The sequence below is a fragment of the Panicum virgatum genome, chromosome 4K, assembly GCF_016808335.1.
Source record: "Panicum virgatum strain AP13 chromosome 4K, P.virgatum_v5, whole genome shotgun sequence".
In the NCBI taxonomy this organism is placed as follows: domain Eukaryota; kingdom Viridiplantae; phylum Streptophyta; class Magnoliopsida; order Poales; family Poaceae; genus Panicum; species Panicum virgatum.
In genome coordinates this window covers 23,883,560-23,905,129 of record NC_053139.1, presented here as the reverse complement: position 1 = coordinate 23,905,129, position 21,570 = coordinate 23,883,560, and the positions used below count along the sequence as shown (strand labels likewise).

The following is a 21,570-nucleotide window of genomic DNA, read 5'->3' as shown; positions in this document are numbered from 1 at the left end:
AAGATTTTTTAGAGAAGTTTTCTTAAATGAATAATTTTTGTAGAGAAGTGTGTGTATGCGTTTTGGACCTATTTTTGGGTACTTCTCGTCATTCTCGTGGTCCTCTCCCTTCCTTCCGTCCGACCAATACCCTGTCATCGGCCCGCGCTCCGGTGGAAAAAAAAAAAATTCCGCCATCGGCCCCTCCCGTTTCCTTTGCTTCTCGAGTCCTGCGGCCGCCGCCGAGGGCCCCCGATCCCCTCCCACGAGCGGCGACCGCCTCCGTTTCTAGCTATTTATTCCTGCGCCGACGGCCTCGTACTCGCCGGCCGCAGTAACGGCCGCGCCGCACCGGCAGCACCGTCGCCTCGCCGTCTTCGGCCCCTACGCATCCTCCATCGCGCCTCCTTTATCCACGCCGGCGGGGCCGCGGCCGCTGGCTTCATCGCGTCTGATCGATCCAGCATTGTTCCATCTCACCTTTCCGTAGGTAAGCTTGGTTGCTTTGACAGATCGATTGTTGTTCCAATGTGGGCTGAGTAGAAACCGCGCATGCTCTTCGCATCCTTCCATCTCGATCTCGTTAAGGATTTCGCCATCTGGGACGGGAGAAATCCAATTGTGCCAACCTTTCTGTGGGGTGGCTTCGATCGGGATTCGGAGGAGAGCACGCATTGCTACCCTTTGAGGATTCGGATTGTGATTGGCCGTTGTCTGGTGATCCAGCAATATGAGGTCGTGCATGGGTTCTAGTAACTTTGCCTTACGATGAGGATAATGGAATAGCCTTTGTCCCCAGTATTTCTTTTGGCGATAATGGATTGTTTGGGATTTTTGTGAAGTGGATCAGATATTTGTTGAAATCCGGATGATTTTTGTGAATTATTCGTGATCAAACCCTTTTTATTCAAAACTGGAACCGAGAAAGGAGCCTATCAGGTTAAAGTCCTTACTATTGCATACTTGCGTTGTCTTATGTCGTACTTAACCCTCAGACCAGAAGTACCAATTTATCACTGTCACATAGCATTAGGTTAGGGCACTGTTGTTTGTTTGGATAATGACTCGGTTGGAGTTTGTCTCAACAATGTATACTTATTTGTAGCAAAAGTCATCCTCATAGGAACAGGCATGGACCATAATGATTTTGCCGTGTGTTTTCATTTGTGATACCCAAACATTGAACTTCTCTAAATTATACAGGTGTGATTCTGGCAGCACATTTCTGGAACTTCTCTGAAGTATATAGATGTAACTCTCGCAGCATAGTTTGTGAGTTTGACAGGCACTCAAAGAGAGTTCTAAGTGGTGGCTTTATGCCAAAACAACAGTTTGCACTGTGACATGTGGTGAAGATTTTCTGTCTAACTTTTATGAAGGACCGCAACATTCCTCAATGTTAGTAATTGTTACTGCTTTGTCTTCTTCACATCGACCCGATTGCCCTTTGAAGTACTCCAGGCAGAATACAGTAGTTAATTCTCTAGACCTTACAATGTGGTGATATGTCCTTTGAAGTACCCCATGAATAATGTAGCAGTCTTGAGCAAACATGCCAATTTTAGTTTTTAAACCGTCTCTCCAGTTCAGTTGTCTTACCTGTGAAATTATTGTTTACTTCCAGATTTTCAGTATATACATACATGCCGAAGTCAGCCACATATTAGTTTCAATTCAGAACACTCTCCTACGCTCACTGCATCAGCGATACATGATTGCTGTGCAATGTTGCTTTCACACTTCAGGGTCCAAAGAATTTTATAGAATCAAACAATGTTTCAGACCTTCCACTCTGGTATGTTCAAAGAAGTGGTCATGTTCGCACCTGTAATCATAATTCCTTTTGTACCCAGGTCTTTCTCGCTGGTACAATCGACATACAGGCATACAGCACTGAGGAGACAAAGCTAGCAGCTAAATAATCAGGTGGAGCCAATCATCAAGGAACCATTAGTTCTCAGAAAGGTAAAAAAATCCATCAACCAAATTGACAGCCAGAGTCAACTGTAACCATTATGCCAGTTCTTAGAAAGCTAAGAATCTGTTTTTTTGCCCCTGAAACATCTTTCATGGAAGAATCTACACTAGTGTCGAAGGAAATATTTGTGCCAGTTCAGATTTATGATATAACTCTAGTGCTTGTTCTTTTGTTTAACAACTGTCTGGTGATTAATTTATCTGCTATCTTTCACTTTTGTAGATGGTGTCTTCAAAATGCTCCAGGGATCACACTCCATTCAAAGACCTAAGAAACTCCATCACAGGTAAATGCAGATGCAGTTGAACTACTTCAATGTCAGCTCAATTGATTTATAGTTGAGGAGTTGTAGAAATCAGCAAGCTGTACTATTTGAAGGGAATAAGTCTTGTACTCTTGGTCTTTGTGGGGCTGCAGCATCTTCTTTTTGCTGCAACACGCAGTGGGTTTTTGCTGCCCCTAGAGGACAGCATCTTGGACTGCTTTTTTCAGTTTGCTAGGACAGCTGCAGTTAGTAGGACAGCAGCAGTTAGCATCTACTTTCTAGGACAGCAAGAGCATCTTAGACTAGGCAGTTAGCAGCCCCTTGGCTGGCTGTATATATGTGTGGCCACCCCTCCCGTTGGAAGGCATGGCTGTGTGTTTGTGAATGAGAAAAACCCCAGAAAATTGCCCCAAGTTCACTGTCATCCTCTCAGCTCAATGAGAGTAAAAATTGAGCTTCTAACACTATTTTGTCCAAATAATATGGTGAGCTAATTCTTTCAGCAACTATAAGGCAACAGGATACAACAGACCTGATGCCTTCATGTTTTGGCTCTTGGATACAACAGGATACGAATAAGCGATGTCTGTATATTGGAACGGAGGGGGTGAAAGATGCATCTTTAAATCAAAATCAAATCCTTTTAGTAGTCGCCAAGGGTAAACCACAATCCACTGAGCATGAAATATATACGGACCGATTGGGTACCATTATTTAGTTTAGGAAACCTTCAACAGCACTGATGTTAGCTGTGGTAATGACTAATGACAGGTGGAGGTCTTTTTAGGTAAGTTGGAGTTTTTGCCATTTGGCCAAAATACTAATTTGCTGATTTTTCACATTTAAATCAATGTTTCTTATAGATAAAACTATGCTTCATTAATAGTAGTAGGGCAGCAATAGCATATACCATCGATCTGAAAAGGGCACTTATGCTTTATTCACTAAGTAGTGCATCCTGTTTTGTCCAATTGAGCATCTCATTTTCATGGTCAAAGTCATTTTCATTGCAGTCCATACCTCATGAAGGGAAAATAAGCAACATCTAATCTTTATGTGCCTCATTTGTACACTCTTCCATCTAACATTACAACGATCTACATTCTATCAAAATCGGATGAAGCGGTCAGGCATCAATGATATGGTTCCTAAAATAACAAATAACTAACTTATTGAGCCCCAACCAAAACTCACAAACTTCATAACCCAATAATATGTCATGGTAAAATGAAAATATTAGCAAACTACAAATGGAAAGCCACTGTTTCCACAATTTTCTCGCAATCAACTTGAGGATCTTGGGGAATTTTGAGGTACCAATCTTTGAGTTGATTGTGAGAAGATGTGTACAGAGTGGCTAGCCATTTATAGTCCTAGTAATAATTTTTTTGACCCTGTCAAATGATTGACATTTGTGAGTTTTGATAGGGGCTCAATAGGTTATTCCTTTGTTGTTTAGGAACCATATCATTGATTCCTTCTTTGCTTTTGAATTTAGTGAAAGATATGGCCACTTGATCCGATTTTGTTGGAATGTAGATCGTTGTCATGATAGATGGGGCCGTGTATAAATGTCACGCTTTCGTGTTTGTAAGTCTAGTATACTGTCAAGCTCTTGCCCTGTTCACTGAGGAGCATCATGCTCTGGTTATCCTTTTTTTTTGGTATGGGGAATCCGTGCAGGGAAAATTATATATTTGTGCATTGCGCATTGAATTTTGCAGAATATGTTTATAGTATATTTGTTCTAATGAGTGCTTTCTTGTCTTGCTAGATTTCTGTTGCAGCAGATGAGGATGCAAATATGAGGGTTTCTTTGAGGTGGTACCATTGCAACCACCAATGGGGGACCAAAAGAAAACATTTTCTGATGTAGTCAAGCTTTTGACATCATGGCTGCCGCGTCGCTCCAACCTAGACAATTTCTCCAGGGACTTCTGGATGCCCGACCACAGTTGTCGAGTCTGCTATGAATGTGACACGCAGTTCACCATATTCAACCGCAGGCATCATTGTCGTCTATGTGGGCGAATTTTCTGTGGTAAGTGTACTGTGAACTCGATACCAGTTTCAAGTGGGCCTGATAGACATGTCGATGAGGGGGACAGGATACGTGTCTGCACCTTCTGCTTCAAGCAATGGGAGCAAGAAAGAGTCACTTCCCTCAAACAGGTGATGCCTGTGCTCAGCCCTTCCCTATCTGAGGCGAGTTTGTTCAGTACCAAGTCAACTATTACCATCAATAGTATTACCACACCAGGTGGATCTTACTCTACTGGAAATTATCAGCATGTGGGTTGTGTTGCCAGCAGTAGTAATCTGAAATGCTGCCTTGACAAGACCTCACATAGTACGCAAGACGCACATGTGCCTGAGAAAATCAGGTCCACTGTTTCAAACAAAGATGACTCATCTTCAGTTCAGTTTGGCTTTTACACAAACAGGTATTTAGTTTGAAACCTCGCATGGTATATTGTCACTCAGTTAAAGTATAATATACCACACTCTGCTTCTGACTTTTCTTCACTCAGTAAACAAATAGCATTGTTATCATCCAGTGTAGTGTTAGACTGATGCATTGATTTTACCTTATTTCATCACATGTGTTGCATATGACTAGCTGACAATTTCAAAATGCTCCCCTAACGTGACATTCTAAATCAGGAGCGATGATGAAGATGAAGAATATCCTTCTTACTGCTCTAATCAACAGCAGAACGGACAATATTATGGCCCAGATGAGTTTGATGAGCTTGATACATCCTTCAATTCAACAATGTCGCAGATAGTAGAAGAATCTATGGTCCCTAAAGAAGTATCCCCTCGTGTGGTTGATCAAGGGTTTCCCAGCACACTGCCCGTTACCAAACTGGAGAATGAACAAGAACCTGATAATAATTCTGAATGTGGGGCTGCTTCGTCCATTTATGCTCTGGAAAGTAAGGATACAAATCCAGTGGACTTCGAAAAGGATGAACTTTTCTGGCTTCCTCCTGAACCAGAAGATGAAGATGATGAGATGGGAGGTGACTTGTTTGACGATGACGACAATGATGTGTGCATAGCTGATGGTGAACAGTGTCGGATTCGATCATCAAGTAGTTTGGGCAGTGGAGAATTCCGATGTAGAGATCGGTCTGGTGAAGAACATAAGAAAGTAATGAAGAATGTCATTGATGGACATTTCAGGGCTCTGATTTCTCAGCTGTTGGAGGTGGAGAATATTTCCTTACATGAAGGTGATGACATGGGCTGGTTAGAGATTGTTACTTCTGTATCATGGGAAGCTGCCAACTTCCTCAAGCCAGACACAAGCCAAGGTGGGGGCATGGATCCTGGCGGATATGTTAAGGTTAAGTGTTTAGCATGCGGGCACCGTAGCGAAAGGTGAACTACTTTTTTTTACTGTTCATACGATGTTCAGCTAGCATAAGCCTATTGCGATGCACACTTTTACATCAGAAAAGACAGTAGCAGACCCAGAAATGGAGCTTGCCCAGCTCTAATTTATTTCCTCGAATAAGTCCAGCTCTAATTTAACAGACAAATCATTGCTAAACTGCAACTGAATCAAATCGTAGCATATTACTCCCTCCTTTTTTTTGGATATCGCATTCTCCTTTGGTAAATGGACCAAGGAAATGGTGAAAAGCATGCACTTCTTCTCTCCCATGAGTTAATTCTGCATCCATTCTCCACCGTATGCAAGTCTGTCGGCCCCTGCACTAGCTAGTACACCATGCATGCAGACTGAAGTCTCGCCCCCTGCAGTAACTAATACTACTCCACTGTGCATGCCAAATTAAAATCTCTGCACAATAAAGGCACACTGTACATGAGGACACTAACACGACATCCTTTTCCAAGTATTTGCAAAAATGAAGTACGACATCTAAAGAAAAACAGAGGGAGTACATAATAACTTCAATAAAGAGATGATGCTTACGAAACAAAGTATTCAACTAGACAAATATCATATGAAGATACGGTTCATCAAGTATTGTGACATGATATGGCATGTACATACTCATCAATTACAAATGTCCACTTGTGACATGGTATCCATATGGCATGTACATACTCATCAATTGCAAATGTCCATTGATTGAAAGTGCAAAATGTTTTATGCCAGTGTAATCGTAATCTGTTTCATTGCACATATTTTAGCACTTGTGAAATGGACAATTGTGTAGTATAGTTTATTCCAGAATGTATACCTGGTTGCTTCTCAATGCTTCAGACATATCTATGGCAAGTTGAACAAAACCCATGAGACCACTGGCCATCATCTTAATTGTGTTCCCAAGCTTGCTTTGATAAAATTTTATCTGGCCCAGTGTGAGTAAAAAAAGTTCTTTGACTACAAGAGGAATGTGCTGTCATGCTGGGCTAGGCTGCTGTATGCCTGCTAATCTCCACCTAGAACCTAATCACCTAATCTGTACCTGTCCCTGCATGAAGCTCTTCTTGCAAATGCTATCTCCACCTAGGGGGGTTTACACCCAACTAATACAAATTCTGTTAAAAAACTATCAACTAACTTAATGTTGTGTTGAGTTTACTTGTAGCTAATTATTCAACGGATAAGATGTCTTTCTTGTTTCTTTCATACTGCATGGAGCCTTAAAACCGCATGGAGCCTTAAAACCCTTTTATGTACTATTATTATCTACCACTATCCCTTACTTCTTTCAGTATTGTTGTGAAAGGAGTAGTCTGTAAGAAGAATGTTGCACATAGGCGCATGACAACTAGAATAGAAAAGCCTCGTCTCCTATTACTTGCAGGAGCTCTTGAGTACCACCGAGTAACAAATCAGCTGTCAAGTATTGATACATTGCTTCAGCAGGTTCGTAGACTTCTTCTAGTATGCAATATTAAATATCCGTGGATCTGATATATATGTTTTCACTGGTATGCAGGAAACAGATCACCTTAAAATGGCAGTTGCGAAGATTGTAGCTCAAAAACCTAACTTGCTTTTGGTTGAGAATTCAGTTTCTCGTTATGCTCAAGATTTGCTTCTAGAAAAGAACATATCATTGGTTTTAAATATCAAGCAGCCCCTCTTGCAGCGTATTTCTCGTTGCACAGGTGCTCAGATAGTTCCTTCTATTGATCTCCTACCATCTCAGAAGCTTGGTTACTGTGAATTATTTCACGTAGATAAATATGATGAACATTCTGTTAACTTGGGCAATATGGCAAAGAAAATGGTGAAGACCATGATGTTCTTTGAAGGATGCCCAAAACCATTGGGTTGCACTGTAAGTGATGCACCATTTTTGACCTTTTTTTTTTCTTTCGCGATAGATGGACAACAAATAATGACACTCTTCTCCCTTGATTCTTCTCATAGTCTTTTAAACCAAAAGAAAATTTTAATTGAATGAAGTTTGGTAAACCCCTTCTTTTAGCGAGTTAAAGCGATTTTACATTTCCTGTTATCCTCCAGATTATCTGCATCAAACAATAAAATTTATATGTCCTATACTAATCCATAACTTATTATCGTGGCCTATATGATCTGTAGGTTCTGCTGAAGGGTGCTAGCATGGATGAGCTAAAAAAAATTAAGCATGTGGTCCAGTATGGAATTTTTGCAGCATATCACCTGGCGTTGGAAACATCTTTCCTTGCAGATGAAGGTGCTACTCTAACAGAACTTCCATTGAAGTCCCCATTAACTGTAGCCTTGCCAGACAAACGATCTACTGCAGACAATTCCATTTCAGCAGTGCCAGGCTTCACAATCAATGTTTCTAACAACCAGCAAACTGATAGTTTTGATCACCTTGGCACTGACTACATTATGCCAACTGACCCAGGTGAAAGAGCTGTAGTTGAAGCACCAGTATCAAGTGAACGCCTTACTTCTCAAAATAATACCTACTCCCATTCTTATGGAACGTTGTGTGCTAACAACAGCAATTTCAACCATGGGAATGGTGATGTAAATGAATTAGTTAAAGTCACTGCAACTTCTGCTTCTGCTTCCATATCTTCTACATCTACATCTGGTGCACCCACCAAACACAGTCCTAGATATTCTACTGTGGAAAAGAAAGGTATGCATTTTGGCGATTATCATGATGGTTCAACAAGATCATGTGGTAAGACGATAATGATGAATTCAGCCAGTACATTGAGTTGCTATCGCCACAACACAGTTGAAAGTAGCACCAATGTCACTAGTTCTAATATCAAGGACTCATTAGAAGGTTCATATGCTTTGGCTGATGTGAGAGCCATGAGCAATAACAATGTTGTGGTAGTCCAACCAGTGTCTAGTGCTGCTGCACAAAATCAAGAGACCATCCAAGGAGATGATAGCACATCAAATAAGGATGAAGTTGTGGCTTCTGACCATCAGAGTATCTTAGTCTCATTGTCCACACGATGTGTATGGAAAGGGACTATCTGTGAGCGTTCCCAGCTGTTACGCATCAAGTATTATGGTAATTTTGACAAGCCTCTTGGAAGGTTTTTGCGGGACTACTTGTTTGATCAGGTCCCCCTTCCCTGTTCAATCCAGATCTAAAAATCTTTTTACATACTTTCCCATCCTCATATGGTTACAATACCTTTGCAGGGCTACCAGTGTCGTTCCTGTGATAAGCCACCTGAAGCCCATGTCCATTGTTATACTCATCGCCAGGGAAGTCTAACGATATCAGTTAGGAAACATACAGAAATCGTTTTGTCGGGTGAAAGGGATGGGAAGATTTGGATGTGGCACAGATGTCTGAAGTGCCCTTGGAGTAATGGATTTCCTCCAGCAACTCAGAGGATTGTCATGTCTGATGCTGCTTGGGGTTTGTCACTTGGTAAATTTTTGGAACTTAGCTTTTCCAACCATGCAGCTGCAAGTAGGGTGGCCAGTTGCGGTCATTCTCTCCACAGGGACTGCTTCCGGTTCTATGGGTGAGCAGTATTATGATTTTTTTTTTGTACTTTTTGACTTGAGAAGGCAAAAGTACACATGAGCACCCATTCATCTCATATCCTCAACATTAGTTGTGTTTATAGATGTGTGCTTTTGAATTTTTAAGAAGGAAATGGGTTAGTAAACATCCCATGCACACAATCAATGTTAGAAGGATGAGTCCCTGTTCAGCTGGGCTTTTGGGTTGTGTAGGCCTGCTGCACCGAGCCTTCTGGCCAAGCATGCCATGGGTAGTATGTGGATGATTTCCTATCCTATAGGCAAGGATCTCCGTCGATTGGTTCTGTTTCTATAAACCAAACCCTAGGACATGTTTTCCTCTATACACCTTGTACCACATAACCAATTTACTGATTTCCCGTGCTATGTCCTTGTTTTCAATCAATGATATATGTGAAGGTGCATGTGTGGCCATGTGCTTTAGAACAACTCCACGTTGTTTCTCTTAGTCACCTTCAAAGAATGATCATTGACCTTACTTAAAACTAAAGTAATCATGAGTTCATTCTGTTTACTTCAAGAAATGATCACAGACCTTACTTCAAAAAATCTTAGTTTCTGATTTTTTTTTGTTGTCTTTTTTTTTTCAAACAGGTTTGGCAAAATGGTTGCTTGCTTCCGATATGCTCCTATTAGTGTTCATTCTGTTTATTTACCACCTCATAAACTTGATTTTGGTCACCAGCCCTTGGATTGGATACAAAAAGAAGCAAACGAGGTACATCGTATAAGCAGTCAATAGATTTTGTTTGCATAAAATTTGCAGCTGTCCATCTTTGCACAAATTTGAATATCACAATACAGTTCTTCCATGGAAAGTTGCTTAGCCGTTTGGCTAAATGGTTAACTTTTCATCCAATTTTGTTAGGTTATTGAGCGAGCAAAACATCTCTTTGATGAAGTATTACATGCTTTACGCTTGATATCTGGCAAAAAAGTTCAAGGCGGTTCTCTTAACATAGAACCTACCACATATATTGCTGAGCTTGAAAGCATGCTTCGAAAGGAAAAGTCAGAATTTGAGGTGCAGTGCCTTTCCATATTGTTTCTTTTTCTTTGCATGGTGATTGATCATGTATAACCTTGTTACATCACGCTGTGCAAAATACACCACTAGGTAGTCACCTTGTTCATGAACTTCATCTGCAAATAGTGTCTCTGATAGGTGAACACCTCAACCTTGTAATGCTGTCAGATTCATGGTGTTTTGGGGTAGAAGCAAATGTAAATATTGCATGTCAAGGTAATAGACATTTGGAGCTATTCATCTGATTGATTAGTTTTAATTATATGTATCTTCATACAAGTTGTGGCGTATTGAGGTGCTAACCCACCACTTGTCTGGGAATCAATGTAACTAGAAAAATTTTGGATGTAGTACTGAGCAGTTTGCATGGTTGTTTACATTTGAAGATGCACCTTAATTAATTGTACCCACAGCAGATGCAGAAACATTGTCGTTCCATGCCTATTCGATGTATGCATTGTTAATGTTACATACTTACATGATTTATTTCCATTTTTACTATTTAGGGATGCCTGAATAAAGTTTTGAGAAAGGATATGCATAAAGGCCAACCAGACATACTTGAGATCAATCGGCTGCGAAGGCAGTTACTCTTCCATTCATACTTGTGGGATAGAAGGTTAGCGTTTGCGGCAAGATCAGATAGGTGTTGTCATGAGTTATTTAACTTCAAGCAAGGAGACAAGGAGAAGATCCATTCTGTAGATAGTGTTGCTGAGCAAAATGCACTAACAAAGGCTCAAAGTGAAGTTAGTGGGAATAAGCATACCAGCAAAGATGCTAAATATGTTGAGTGTCTACAGGAAAGCAATTATGGAGGAAATCGCACTGGACTTGATGTGAGTACTCCCAATTCCAATCATGATCAGCAAATGACTACAAGTGAACTGGATTTGCTTCAAAGAGACATTAAAACTCCTCTGTACAGTAGTGTCAGTGTAAGTGGTGAGTCGATACCCTTGGAGCCAGATCTTGTTGCTCGGCGCACCCTTTCAGAAGGTCAGTTTCCTAGTGTATTGGATGTGACTAATGCACTTGAAGCTAAATGGACCGGTAAAGATGATCCTGTTTCTTCTAGCAAGGTAACCATGCTAGATTCTACAGCATCTTCAGAGGATTCAGAAGAACATATCGGTGATACTACACCTCTGAACAAGCTAGGGGACAGTGCAGCAGATCATTCTAATTGGATAAGAATGCCTTTCTTACTATTTTACCGTTCTCTCAATAAGCAATGGAATCGTTCAAACAGATTTGATGCACTCAATGAATATACTCCTGAATATGTTTCTTTCTTAAGGGAAGTTGAGCGTCAAATTGGGCCCAAATTTATCTTTCCTATAGGAATCAATGACATTGTTGTTGGAGTTTATGATGATGAACCTACTAGCATTATCTCCTATGCACTGGCCTCCCAAGAATACCATCTTCAGATGTCAGATGAGGTGGAGCGAGATTCGATAGACACTTCACTCCCACTATGTGACTCTAGAAGTACCTCATTAACTGAATTGGATGACTGTACTTCTGAACTTCTAAGAAGTGTTGTCTTGACAGAGGACAATATCCTCTCCATGTCAGGAAGCAAGAACCCACTTGCTTCAGATCCACTTGTACCTAGAAAAGTAAGTCACATAAAAGTGAATTTTGGGGATGAAGGTCCTTTAGGACAGGTGAAGTACACCGTGATTTGTTACTATGCAAAACAATTCGATGCTCTGAGAAGAATGTGCTGTCCGTCAGAGCGTGATTTTATCAAGTCACTTAGTCGTTGCAAGAAATGGGGTGCTCAAGGAGGCAAGAGCAATGTATTCTTTGCAAAATCAATGGATGACCGTTTCATAGTTAAGCAGGTTACCAAAACTGAATTAGAATCTTTCATGAAATTTGCTCCAGACTACTTCCAGTATGTCTCTGAGTCGATTTGCACCGGCAGTCCTACTTGCATTGCAAAAATTCTAGGTATCTATCAGGTAACTTTCTATGACCTATTTTGATTACAAAAGGTAGTTATCAAAGCTACATCTTGGAGTCCTTGCAAAGTAAAAATGACATATTTCACAGAAGATGGGGTAACTAGATATCTATGCTTTTGTTCTATTCAGTTGATACCATCAGATTGCACCCAAGCACTCGCATCAGACTGCAGCAGGAAAAACAAGAAAAATATTCTTATTGATGGAGAGAATAATTGTTTGTATTCCTCCAACCCTAGAAGGGTGGGTATATATAATTCCTATAGATGGGCCTCTATACACATGGGCTCAATATACACCAACACCCCCCCGCAGTCTGAACTACCGACACAGCGGTGTTCAAGACTGGACAACGAGAAAGCCAACACCCCCCCGCAGTCTGAACAACCGGCGCAGCGGTGTTCAAGACTGGACAAGAAGAGAGTACAAAGGGCAAATACCCCCCGTAGCCACAACTAGCCACCGGCTACGTTGAGGCTGGAGCGAAACTCCGAGAAGGTCGAGGAGGGCAGCCCCTTGGTGAAGATGTCAGCAAACTGGGAGGTAGTCGGGACATGGAGTACCCGAACATCGCCGATGGCGGCTCTGTCGCGCACGAAGTGCAGGTCAATCTCCACATGCTTTGTCCGCTGATGCTGGACGGGGTTGGTGGAGAGATACACGGCGCTGACGTTGTCGCAGTAGACGAGCGTGCTCTTGGCGAGCGGGCTGTGGAGCTCCGCCAAGAGCTGTCGTAGCCAGGACGCCTCCGCCACGCCGTTAGCGACAGCCCGATACTCCGCCTCAGCACTGGAGCGGGAGATAACCGGCTGCCGCTTGGACGACCAGGAGACCAGGTTGCCGCCCAGGAAGACGGCGTAGCCGGAGGTGGAGCGACGAGTGTCTGGGCAGCCAGCCCAGTCAGCGTCGGTGTAGACCACCAGCTCAGCAGAGGACGAGCGGTGAAGCACCAGGCCGAGGTCCACTGTGCCACGGACGTAGCGGAGGAGACGCTTCAGCGCAGCAAGGTGTGACTCCCGGGGATCATGCATATGGAGACAGACCTGCTGGACAGCGTAGGTGAGGTCCGGCCTGGTGAAGGTGAGGTATTGCAACGCGCCGGCCAGACTCCGGTAGGCAGTAGGACCAGCCACCGGATCACCCAGATCAGCAGACAGGTTCGCCTAAGTGTCAACAGGAGTGGAGCAGGGCTTGCAATCAGTCATCCCAGCCCGCTCTAGGATATCAAGTGCGTACTGCCGCTGGTGAAGGAGAAGACCAGACGGGCGAGGCTCAACAGTGACGCTCAAGTGGTGGAGCTGATCAAGATCTTTCATAGCGAACTCCTGTTGCAGAGAGATGACACTCTGAAGCAACTGCTGACTGGAGGCTGTGAGCACAATGTCATCGACATAGAGCAGCAAATATGCAGCCTCATCCCCATGGCGGTAGATGAAGAGAGACGTGTCAGACTTGGCCTCGGTGAACCCCAATGTCAGCAAGAACGTGGCGAACCGAGAGTACCAAGCCGAGGAGCCTGCTTCAGTCCATAGAGAGACTTGTTGAGTCGGCAGACCATATCCGGACAACTCGAGTCCACAAATCCCGCTGGCTGAGAGCAGTAGACAGTCTCTGACAGTGCCGTGAAGAAACGCATTCTTCACGTCCAGCTGGTGCACAGGCCAAGAGCGCGAGAGCGCAAGCGAGAGGACCGTGCGCACCGTAGCGGGCTTCACGACTGGGCTGAAGGTCTCATCATAGTCCACACCAGGCCGCTGAGTGAACCCCCGGAGAACCCAGCGAGCCTTGTAGCGCTCCAGTGTGCCATCAGCCCGACGCTTGTGCGTCTAGATCCACTTGCCAGTCACCACATTGCAACTAGACGGATGCGGCACGAGGTCCCATGTCTGGTTAGCAAAAAGAGCCGCGTACTCCTCTTCCATCGCGCGACGCCAGTGAGGATCCGCCAAGGCGTCACGGACAGAGGAGGGTACCGGAGAGACCCGCGGCTCTCCCTCGGTGGCGGAGAGTGTCGCGGCTTGAGACGCCATCCGCCGAGTCACCATGGGATGGATATGCCAAGGATCCCGATGGATGACTGGCGGGTGGTACACCTCTGGCTCGGCTCGAGAGGGAGCCGGAGGAGGCGGCGGCGGCGACGGCTCCGGTGTCGGCGTCGCAGGAGCCTCCGGAGCAGGAGGCGGCGCCGGCGTCGACGCCGAACGACTCCGGTACACCTGCACCGGCTCAGCGTACCGCTGCGGCGCCGGGGTCGACGTCGAGCGACGCCGGTACACCTGCACCGGCTGAGCGTACCGCGCAGGTGCAGGGGAAGGCACTGGGGCCGCGCGTGGCGCAGCGGGAGACACCGGGTCCGCGCGCGGCACGACCGGAGGTCCGGGGGCCGCGCTCGGCGCAGCAGGGATCATCGGAAGCGGTGCCGGTGTGCCGGGAAAACCTGTAGGAAAATGACAGACAGGTAACGGTGGCTGAACCACCGGGTCAGTCGGAAACAGAGACTCCAGCTCGGGTCAGGAGAAGGTGGAGTAGGGGAAATCCGACTCGTCAAAGACGACGTGTCGGGAGATCAGAACGCGGCGAGAGGTGAGGTCAAAGCATCGGTACCCCTTGTGGTCAGGGGAGTACCCGAGGAACACGAGTCGAGCGGGGCGCCAGCTTGTGAGAAGCGGTGGCGGAGGTGTTAGGGTAACACGCACACCCGAAGACCCGAAGGTGGTCGTAGCGAGGAGGGGGTACCGAAGAGAGCGTGGTGTGGAGCGGGAGTAGGAGAAGCAGTGGACGGAACGCGGTTGATCAGGTAGGTGGCGGTGTGGAGGCTCTCAGCCCAGAAGCGCGGGGGCAGAGAAGCCTGGATCAGAAGGGTGCGCACGACGTCGTTCGTCGTGCGAATCATCCGCTCAGCCTTGCCGTTCTGAGGAGAGGTATACGGACAAGACATACGCAGATGAACACCCCGAGACAGTAAGAAGGACCGGGAGGTGGAGTTATCGAACTCCCACCCGTTGTCACACTGGACGGCCTTAACGGTGAGGCCGAACTGAGTGGACACCCAGGCAAAGAAGTGGAGGAGGGTGGAGAAGGTCTCAGACATGGCGCGCAAAGGGAAAGTCCAAGAGTAATGAGAAAAATCATCAACAATGACTAGATAATATTTATAGCCAGACATGCTGAGTACAGGAGATGTCCACAGGTCACAGTGAATCAGATCAAAAACATGCGCAGCATGCGAAGAAGAAGAAAACGGAAGTCTAACATGACGACCTAACTGGCACGCATGACAGATGTGCTCAGCAGGAGCCCTAGTACATGGAACATCGGTACTACGGCTGAGCTGAGCCAAAACGTCGCGGCCGGGGTGACCAAGTCGGCGGTGCCAGGTGGTGGAAGAAGGCGTCACAGCAAAAGTAGTAGACGAATAAGCCGAAGGTGAGGCAGTGGAAGCAGGAAGCCGAAGAGTGTAAAGAGACCCCGGGCTGTCACATCGGAGGAGCGGACGCCGGGAAGCCGAATCCTTAACAGTAAGACCAGAGGAGTCAAATTCGATAGAACATGAGTTGTCAGCAGTAAACAGGCGAATAGAAAGAAGGTTGTGAACCATTTGAGTAGCAACAAGAACATTATGAAGACGAGGAGCAGAACCCACGGCGGTAACAGGAAGGTAAGACCCATCACCAACCATGATAGAAGAAGGACAAGAGGGGTGTGGGGGTCGGACAGAAGAGAGGATACCGGCATCAGGAGTGGTGTGGAACGAGGCACCCGAGTCGGCGATTCACTCGGTGCTGACCGGCGGCGTCAGTCCCATGGTGCTGAAGGACTGCGCCAGAGCGGCCTGGTCCCACCCCCCAGGCCAGGTCGGCTGCTGGTTGGGCTGAGCGGGCGGGGTCCAGGACGGCGCGAAGAGGGGAGCGGCACCAGTGAACATGGCCGTTGGCTGGAGTTGAGGACGAGGCCCCCCTCCCGGACCCTGGAACGGCCACATCGAGATTGGCCCTGACCATGGGTTGCTGAAGGATGGCCAGGGCGTACCTCCAGGGGCAGGAGCGGGAGCCGGAGCCGGCGTGCCTCGACGGCCCCCACCTGTACCGGTACTCCCAGGAGCAGGGCCACAAGTACCACCACCACCCCGTCCCCCCGCCAGCGACGTCCACGGCCCCCCCCACCTCCGGTCTGCCCGGCTGGAGCAGCACCAAGGAGCGAGGTGGTGGCAGCGGCGGAGGAGGCCGAAGGAGCAGCGACGAGCGTGGTGGGGGTGCGCAAGGACGATCCGGGGGCGAGACCCCTAGTGATCTCGAGGGCGAGGTCGTCCCGGACCTGCAAGGAGGGGAAGGGCCTCTGGCGGGCGATCCAGCTCTTCAGGTGGTCGTAGGTGCTGCTCAGGCCCCGCAGGACATTGAGCACCAACAACCGATCGGAGACGGGACACCCAAGGTCGTGAAGAGCATAGGCCATGCCCTTCATCCTCCGGCAGAACTCACCAACGGAGAAGTCCCCCTGCTGGAAGGTGCGGAAGGTGCCGTCGAGCTGGAGGGCGCGGTACTCGGCGTTGCCGAAGAACTGCCCCTCGAGCGCCACCCAGGCCTGTCGCGCGGTGCCGCCGTGGGTCCTGACGAGGTCCTGAAGATCCAGGGAGATGGTCCCGAAGATCCAGGACATGGCGACGCTGTCGAGGCGCAGCCACACCGCGTCCCGCGCCTCGATCGGCGTGTCGAGGAGTACATGGTCGTCGAGGGCGTAACGGTGGAGGGCGAGTAGAACCTGGTCCCGCCAGCGTCCGTAGGAGGAGGACGTCGGGTTGAGGAGGACGGTGACCAGGGCCTTGATGTTCTGGACGCCGGCGGCCTGGAGGTGGAGCTGGGCGACCATGGGGTCGGTCGGGTCGTGCCGGGCTCCAGATCCAGCGGGCGGGGCCTGGCGGGAGGAAGAGGCGCCGGGCTCGGGGTCGACGGGCAGCTGGCCGGAGGAGACGCGGAGGAAGTGCTCCGCCTCGGCAACCCGGAGAGCGGAGGCATCGGCCGCGGCGCGCTCGCGCTCCCAGGCGAGGGCAGCCACGCGGACCCGCTCCTGGGCCGCCGAAGCCTCCGACTTGGCGGCGAGGAGGGCCGCGGCGAGAGCGGCGTCGGCCTGCTGCCCGCGGAGGGCAGCGGCGGAGAGCGGCGCATCCGCGGGCGACATCCCGAGCCCGGTCCACGCGGCATCAGGCGCGGCGTCGGTGGCGGGCCGCTTGCCCGCGGCGACAGCGGCGGCGGGCCGCAGCGGCGGCGGCGGGATCCTGCAGCAGCGGCAGCGCGGCCTGCAGGGCAGCCGGATCGGCACCTGCGGCCTGCAGGACGGCCGGATCGACGGCGGCGCGGTGGGCGGCGGCGCGGTGGGCGGCGGCGGCCTGCGCGGCGGCAGCTGCAGCAGCAGCATCAGGCGCCGGCGCGGGCGGCCCAGGCAGCTGCAGCGCAGGCAGTAAGGCCAGGCCCTCCGCGTCCGCGGCCTCTGCCCCAGCTCCCGCGGCCGCGGCCCCCTGCCCCAGCTGCATCGCCAGCAGCGGCGGCAACGGGATCAGGGAGGGGCGCAATGGCCGCCAGGGCTGCGGCGGCGTATGGCGCACGCGGCAGGCGCCAGGCGACGGCGGATCCGGGGGCAGCGGCCCCGTGGGTGGCGGATCCAGCGGCGGCGGCCCCGTGGGCGACGGATCCGGCGGCCCCCAGGCCCCTGCCGGTGGCGGCGGCCCCGTCCTGCTCGGGATCGAGCAGAACCAGAGGCGGCGGGCCTGGTAGGCCGAGCGGAATGCCATGGCGCCGGCGCAGAGAGAGGGGAAGGAAGGGAAGAGAGGGAGGGGAAAGAGGAGGGGCCGGCGGCCGGCCATGGCGGCCGGCGGCGGCGGCGGGCTGGAGGGTGGAGAGAGGAGAGAGAGGAACCCTAGGCTAATAATACCATGATGGAGAGAATAATTGCTTGTATTCCTCCAACCCTAGAAGGGTGGGTATATATAATTCCTATACATAGGCCTCTATATGAGCCTCTATACACATGGGCTCAATATACACCAACACTTATGAGTTGCTCCGAAGAGTGGATTTTGTTTATGTTACCCAAACCGTAAACACTGTACATACTTTTATTAAATCTTACCCCCCCCCTGCGCGTTCACAGATGATAGTCTTATTTCAAAATCTGAGAATTTCAAGATTGATAGTCTTATTTGAGCCCACCCACCTGTTGCCTCTCGAGCCCAACATCCATTAACTGCGTAGGAGTAAATTTGTGTCTCCGGAAACGACTTAATGTGAAAAAAAACTGGCTGCATGCAGGAGGGGCATTAAAGACTATTTGTTTTCACGAGCTCTAAGCATTAAAGATTGCTTCTTTTCACTAGGTAAATAATGACGGGATAAGTAGGATTGATAAGTAAAGCTTTTATTTTGCCTTGGTCATTGTGCCCATCCCAAATAAGACTATCATCTGTGAATGGAGGGAGTATTTCACAGTACTAGCTGGACTTGAATTTTCATCCAAACTATCCATTTAGTGATCAGCAGCCTAGAAATGACAGACAGTTGGATCCAAACCGTTCCACAAGTACCCAACATTCATGGCCTTGCGATAATAATAAAGATCGGAACATCATGCTTTGGCATCCATATAAATCTTGGTAGCAATGCCATCTTGATTCTGGTCTTTGTGATGCAGTTTTGTATTTTCATCTTCAGCGTTATTTTTTGTTTGGTCACTTATGCAAAACTATATTCCTCTAATAGGTTAAGAGCCTGAAAGGTGGTAAGGAGATGAGGATGGATGTTCTTGTGATGGAAAATCTCTTGTTTGAGCGTAACGTGACAACATTGTATGATTTGAAGGGTTCTACAAGATCAAGATATAACCCAGACTCAAATGGCAGCGACAAAGTGCTTCTTGATCAGAACTTAATTGAAGCGATGCCTACATCCCCTATTTTTGTTGGAAACAAAGCAAAGCGGCTGCTAGAGAGAGCTGTTTGGAATGACACCTCCTTTCTTGCTGTGAGTAGAAATCATATGCTTACATTCCAGGCTTGTTTTATTCCTTTCAATTTGTTGATAAAAATCCATCCATGTGTCTGTGCTAGTGAAAAAAATTATCACCATGAGAAGCTACTTCATCTTTATTGTACAAATGGAACAGATTGTTTCCCCTAAAAAGAGCACAACTGTGTAGTTGGGGAACACAAGTAACACTTGTCTTGTGTGAAAAAGAAACAAACTGTGTTATTTTCTAATGTACAAATAGCATAAACTCTAGAATTTCTAGGTATTACCTGTAGCCAAGCAAACTTTTATAAAGTATATTATATATATAATAGGTGGCGTCCTTGGATTCCTGCCTACTAGTTCTTTTGTTGTATAATAACTCTGAGAGCATACCGTTTCCGTATCTAGAATGTATACCATATAACCAGTACATAATGTGCAAAATGGGGTTCACTCCCTACTGATAACATGCATAATTTCCAGTGTCTTATCGGTGCCATATAAATTGGAAAAGGAAGCTAAGTTTATGTAATAAGAGAACCAAACATTTTGGGGAATCATTTTATGTCTGATACGTACTTGGGCTAGACATCTTGGAATAGACAAACCAGCTAGTGGAAGTATTTACAGTGCCATCTTGTATATTTAAAAAATATGTGCCATGTGAATTTGTTTCTATTGGTGTTCTTCTGGACATACTCAACCTTCATCACATAACGTGTACCTGATAATCTATAGCCATGATATGAAAAGATGGACATCATAAATGATAAACCCAAAGTCTGCAACTATTTGATGCTGGTTAAAACTCTTCGTTTAGAAGACTATTATTTTTTTTTGTCGATGTGTAATGCTTGTGCCTCCGATGAGGCAAAAAAACGATTAATTTCAATACTACACATGTTTTTATACGATAGGATTCCTGTCAGAGTTAATATGTACCCTTTTGACCTCTGTTTTCAAGGCGTCGCCTAGGCGACAAGGCGGTGGCGGCTCGCCTTGCTTAAGGTCTCGCCTTAGCCCGCCTAGGCGATAAGGCGGTGGTGGATCCCCTCGCCTCGCCTTACCGCTTTAAAAACATAGCTTTTGACCCAGTGCAACTTTTTGACATAAATATTGGCAATTTTTCTGCAGTCCATCGATGTAATGGATTACTCATTACTTGTCGGTGTCGATGAGAAAAGGCATGAACTTGTAATGGGAATTATAGATTTCATGAGGCAATATACTTGGGACAAACACCTAGAGACATGGGTGAAAGCTTCAGGCATATTAGGGGGACCGAAGAATGTGTCACCAACAGTAATTTCACCAAAGCAATACAAGAAGCGGTTCAGGAAAGCCATGTCGGCTTACTTCCTTGTCGTCCCAGATCAATGGTCACCTCCAGAAATCATCCCCAACAAGCAAGGGGCTGATAGTGGTCAAGACAGTGACCAGGTTCCCTTGACGGAATTGTGAGAACATGTAGAACCTCTAACGGCAGGGAAGTATTCAGGGAATAACTCTTTTTTTGTTCAATGTTTATAGATTTTGACTTGTTACAATTTTGTTCATTCTTTTTTGGGTAGTCAGGTTTATCTGGCCATTCTTTTCTAGATGTCTTTTTCCTTGGGAAGGTCTATGTAAAAAATGTTAGTCTGTGAAAGTTGTAGATATAAATCAGCAAGCATCATATAGGGATGTACAAATTGTCAATCATTTCCATGAATCCTTGTGCATTGAATTATTGTAGCATGTAGAAAAATTAGAAGCAGTTTCAGGCTTATGCGACTATTGTACATTTTTTTGCTTCCTCGTTTTTGTACATTTATTTATATCATTATATGTAGGTAGGCTCTCACATTATTTTTCTACCAAGAAAAGATAGCATGTATGTGGCACTTTTGCCAAATGTAAACTGCTACTCTGAAATGAAAAAAATATATTAATTAGCGTGTCTGCTTCTATTTGTGAATTTCTCCCCGTCATAAATTGGACTTTACAGTTACTTCACAGCTATGTAGTTGCAATGGATAGTCTACTCCCTCTGTTCATGGATATCAGCACTTCTAGTTCGCCCTAAGTCAAATCCTTTTTTATTTTGACTGTCAATATCAAAAACATTCTTATTAAATATTAACAAAATAAGAATAATATAATGTTACTACATTCATTGTGAAACAGCTATTATAATAAGTAATATATTGGAGGCCGTGTTGATGACCAACAATACTTAAATTTGTGGATGAATGAAGTAGTTCTTTCAGATTATAATTTGGAGCAACATTTTAAGCACTAATATCCACTTATCCAGTTGTGCAACACAAATAAGATTTTTGTCCTTATGGGAGTAATGAGTTGCATACCTTCTCGGTACTACATCTCAAACCTCAACATTTGAAGTTAAATACTAGCAACT

At 46.5% G+C, this 21,570-nt stretch overlaps 1 protein-coding gene across 3 annotated transcripts; it reads left to right on the top strand.

The window, feature by feature from the left end:
- The first annotated feature begins 98 nt into the window (after positions 1-98).
- On the top strand, positions 99-20,952 carry LOC120703519 (1-phosphatidylinositol-3-phosphate 5-kinase FAB1B-like). Of its 3 annotated transcripts, XM_039987629.1 has the most exons (16): positions 139-469; positions 1,183-1,377; positions 1,833-1,944; positions 2,180-2,243; positions 3,997-4,666; positions 4,887-5,609; positions 6,918-7,071; positions 7,145-7,489; positions 7,756-7,870; positions 8,051-8,733; positions 8,815-9,146; positions 9,763-9,886; positions 10,037-10,192; positions 10,702-12,168; positions 18,921-19,181; positions 20,304-20,952. In XM_039987629.1, exons 5-16 carry the CDS (start codon positions 4,065-4,067, stop codon positions 20,628-20,630), a joined length of 5,289 nt encoding a protein of 1,762 aa, XP_039843563.1. In that variant the 5' UTR covers positions 139-469; positions 1,183-1,377; positions 1,833-1,944; positions 2,180-2,243; positions 3,997-4,064; the 3' UTR covers positions 20,631-20,952. The 3 variants fall into 3 exon arrangements, with proteins under 3 accessions (XP_039843562.1, XP_039843563.1, XP_039843561.1); XM_039987627.1 differs by having other exon boundaries at positions 7,756-8,733; XM_039987628.1 differs by lacking the exon at positions 1,183-1,377 and having other exon boundaries at positions 99-469; positions 7,756-8,733.
- Positions 20,953-21,570: the final 618 nt, after the last annotated feature.